The 3391-nt window shown below is 41.0% G+C and overlaps 1 protein-coding gene across 1 annotated transcript; it reads right to left on the bottom strand.

Moving 5' to 3' along the window:
• Nucleotides 1-2290: 2290 nt before the first annotated feature.
• On the bottom strand, nt 2291-2956 carry LOC149364081 (uncharacterized). Its single transcript, XM_089570024.1, has one exon. It carries the CDS (start codon nt 2930-2932, stop codon nt 2291-2293), a length of 642 nt encoding a protein of 213 aa, XP_089426150.1. The 5' UTR covers nt 2933-2956.
• Between the last annotated feature and the right edge of the window lie 435 nt (nt 2957-3391).

Raw genomic sequence — 3391 nt, 5'->3', positions numbered from 1 at the left:
ACACACATTGTGCACCTGTTCCTTCCAAGACAAGTGGCAGTCAAACATGACCCCTAAATATTTAAAAGAAGACACACTATCAATAACATTGTTGTCAACACATATAGAAAAATCACTTGATTCAATACACTTTTGTTTTGAACGAAAAATAACATATTTAGTTTTTTCAGTGTTTAAAGTTAGACGATTATTACGAAACCAAGTCGAGATACGTTGGAGTTCATTGTTGATAGGATTTTCTATTGACTCAAGTGAGTTGCCAGTAAAGATAAGTGCAGTGTCATCCGCATACATCAAAATTTGAGAACACTGTATTGCATTAGGGAGGTCATTAATAAAGAGTGAAAATAAAAGCGGTCCCAGAACTGACCCCTGGGGTACACCACACATAACAGTTTGGTATGCAGACTTGAACTGTTTGAGGACAACTTGCTGGTGTCGTGAAGAAAGATAACTTTTGAAGAATTCAAGTGCCCCGCTACGCACACCATATGCTTCCAGTTTCATTAAAAGAATGGAGTGTGAGACTGTGTCGAAAGCTTTTTTGATGTCTATAAATACGCTTACAGCAACATTATGGTTATGAAGAGCAGATAGGATAAGCTGTGACAGAGTAACTACAGCAGTGGACGTGGACCTGCTAGAAACAAATCCGTGTTGCTGAGGACAAATAATATGATTAGCATCAAGAAAGGTTTTCAGTTGGAAAACAATTAATTTTTCAAAAATGGTATTGACGACACTCAGTACATATATTGGCCTGTAACTAGACGGGTTGTTAGGGTCACCAGTTTTAAATATCGGAACAACTTTTGCAACTTTTAAAGTATCGGGGTATAAGCTAGAGTGTATTGCGTGATTGAATATTCTGCACAAAGGAACACAAAACAGATCAATGTTGTCCTTGATTACCTTAGCCATTATGCCGTCTGGCCCGGCCGCTTTATTCGTGGGCATGTTCGCCACAACATTTTCAACTTCATCGCTAGTAATGTTCAAGAAACTGAATTCATTATTAATACATCGAGGTATGCCGGATGTCACTGAAGCTAAGGAAGTAGGTTGCGCACTGTTCTGACCGTAGGTTGTGAAGAACTGATTAAACTGGTCTGCAGTCTCTATTGACAAGTTGTCAGGAACGATCTGTTTTCTTTTAACTGTGCCCGTAACTTCTCCTATAATCTTCCATACTTGCTTAGTGTCATTTCCTTGACGATTAACCAAATTAGTATAATACAATTTCTTTGATTTTCTCATCAGCGCCACAGATTTGTTTCTGTAATACTTAAACTGTTTCAGGTAATAAGCATTTGTTCTGTTGTTTTTGAGCTTATTGTAGTATGAATCCTTTTTTTTCAATACTGTGAGTATTTCCTCAGTAATCCAAGGACATATGGCATGTTTATAGTTGCGCCGAGAAAACTTCAGCGTTGACTTAGTAATTGCATCGGGAACAGCAGATACGAAGTTAGCAAATTCTGTGTGAACGTCACTGTGACACAGATTTTCGAAATGAATAGCTTCGAGCAAACGCCTGACATGCGCGTAGTCCACCCGTGAAAATACATTGGTATGGGTAGGGCAAGTACAATCAATACCCGACCGTGGCAAGAACAGAAAAGTTGAACAGTGATCAGCAATGTTTTGGTTACAAACACCAGCACAGGCATCCATATCACTGTTACATAAAATGTGATCAATAATTGTTGCAGACTGATGTGAAATTCTAGTGGGCACATTGATAACGTTCTTGAGGTTGAACGATTCCAGTAAGAAAATATAATCTGGACAGTCATCCTTTGATAAGTCAATATTGAAATCACCAACTATTGCTAACTGATTATTAAAAGACATCAGAGGAACCAGAATGGACTCCATATCAGATATGAACTGACTTGTGCACGTGTTTGGCGGACGATATACCACGCCTATTACGACGTCTGTCTTAAGGCGAATAAAAAGTGCTTCCGTGGTTTTAGAGCTCAGAGAGGAATCCGAGAGCTGTTCATAATCTATGCCGTTTTTTATAAAGAGAGCAACGCCACCCCCTCGTGCGGTGCTATCTCTTGGTAAAGATAGCGTTGTGTAACCCGGTATGTACGGTATTTCTCCTTTCTTAAGCCAGGTTTCAGTTACAGCGATAAGATCATACTGGAAAGAATGTTACGATAAATGTACAGTGAGTTGGTCTAGATTTTTATTTATGCTGCGGACATTGCAATGAAAAATGTAAAGGTTTTCGCTCTCGTGCCACTTAGCACTGATTTCCTCAACGGAAAAGGCCATGTTTCTAGACTACCTGAGCAAGATCATCTTCACAGGTTATATGTAGAACATGCGAGGCATCTGTCTTGCGCATCAGGATCTTGCCATCTGATACCCATGTGTGTTTCCACTGTTTTTCCTTTTTGGCTTTCCGTGCTTTACCTAGCAAAATTTTGTTTGCCGGGCACAAATGTTCGTTGATGAACACGGGATTCTCATGATCGTCAAAGCTCAAAAGTGTAGTGTTCAGCCGTTGCTTTTTCGCTGTTTTCAGAATGCTGTCTCTCACTTTCCTGGAAGCAAACTTAACAATGATGTTGGGTTCATCCTTGTTTTTTGAGGGCACACGATGGATAGCTTCAACATCAGATTCATCGAACTTGGTGCTCAAAAGATGACAGATCGATGTCATCACTGAAAGCAGATTTTCACTGGGTGCTGGAGGGATGCCTTTGATTTCAAGGTTATTTCTTCTACTGTACTGCTGCAGTTCAGGTAATTCGTGCCTGAGAGTTTTCACTTCATTTGTGAGTCGGTTGTTTTCTTTTTTCATTTCCTGGTTTACGTTTTTCACGTCAGACAGGGTCTTTTTGAGCTCAGAGATCTCTGTTCTAAATTCTTCGAACTTTTCATTGATAAAGCCCATTGAAGTTTTGACAGATTCCATTTCAGACTCAATCACATGCTTTAAATCTTGCTTTAGTTCACTTTGCTTAGAGTCAAACTGTGCACTCAAGTCAGTCATAGCCTTTACAAGTTCTTTTATATGGTTGAAGGAGGCTTATCACCCATGCTGGACACAAACACGAACGGAGCAATCCAGTAGCCTAAGATCGATGTTTGTAATCAAAGATACAGGATACACACCTGCAATGAACGAAGAAAGGCGGTTAGCCTCTGCCTGGTTGCGAAGGCTGCCTGGATTGCTCCGTGAATGATGTGGGGACCGTCGTGCTGCGGTTATATAGGGGACGCCGTTGATATCGGACAGTAGTGCGCAGGTGCGGCTTGCCAGTAGAGAACGGAGGGAGGGGGACGATCCGTGGACACGTGTAGGTTCCACCAGCGGTGACGGTAGCAGCTTCGGATTCCGCACCTCAAACGCGCATTTCTGCAATGAACGAAG

The sequence above is a fragment of the Amblyomma mixtum genome, chromosome 2 (assembly GCF_055824585.1).
Source record: "Amblyomma mixtum isolate Tamu chromosome 2, ASM5582458v1, whole genome shotgun sequence".
Classification (NCBI taxonomy): domain Eukaryota; kingdom Metazoa; phylum Arthropoda; class Arachnida; order Ixodida; family Ixodidae; genus Amblyomma; species Amblyomma mixtum.
This window is presented reverse-complemented; position numbering and strand designations above follow the sequence as displayed.

Excerpts from the sequence above, each read along its gene's own strand:
- LOC149364081 (XM_089570024.1), bottom strand. The coding sequence starts at position 2,932 with ATGGAATCTGTCAAAACTTCAATGGGCTTTATCAATGAAAAGTTCGAA.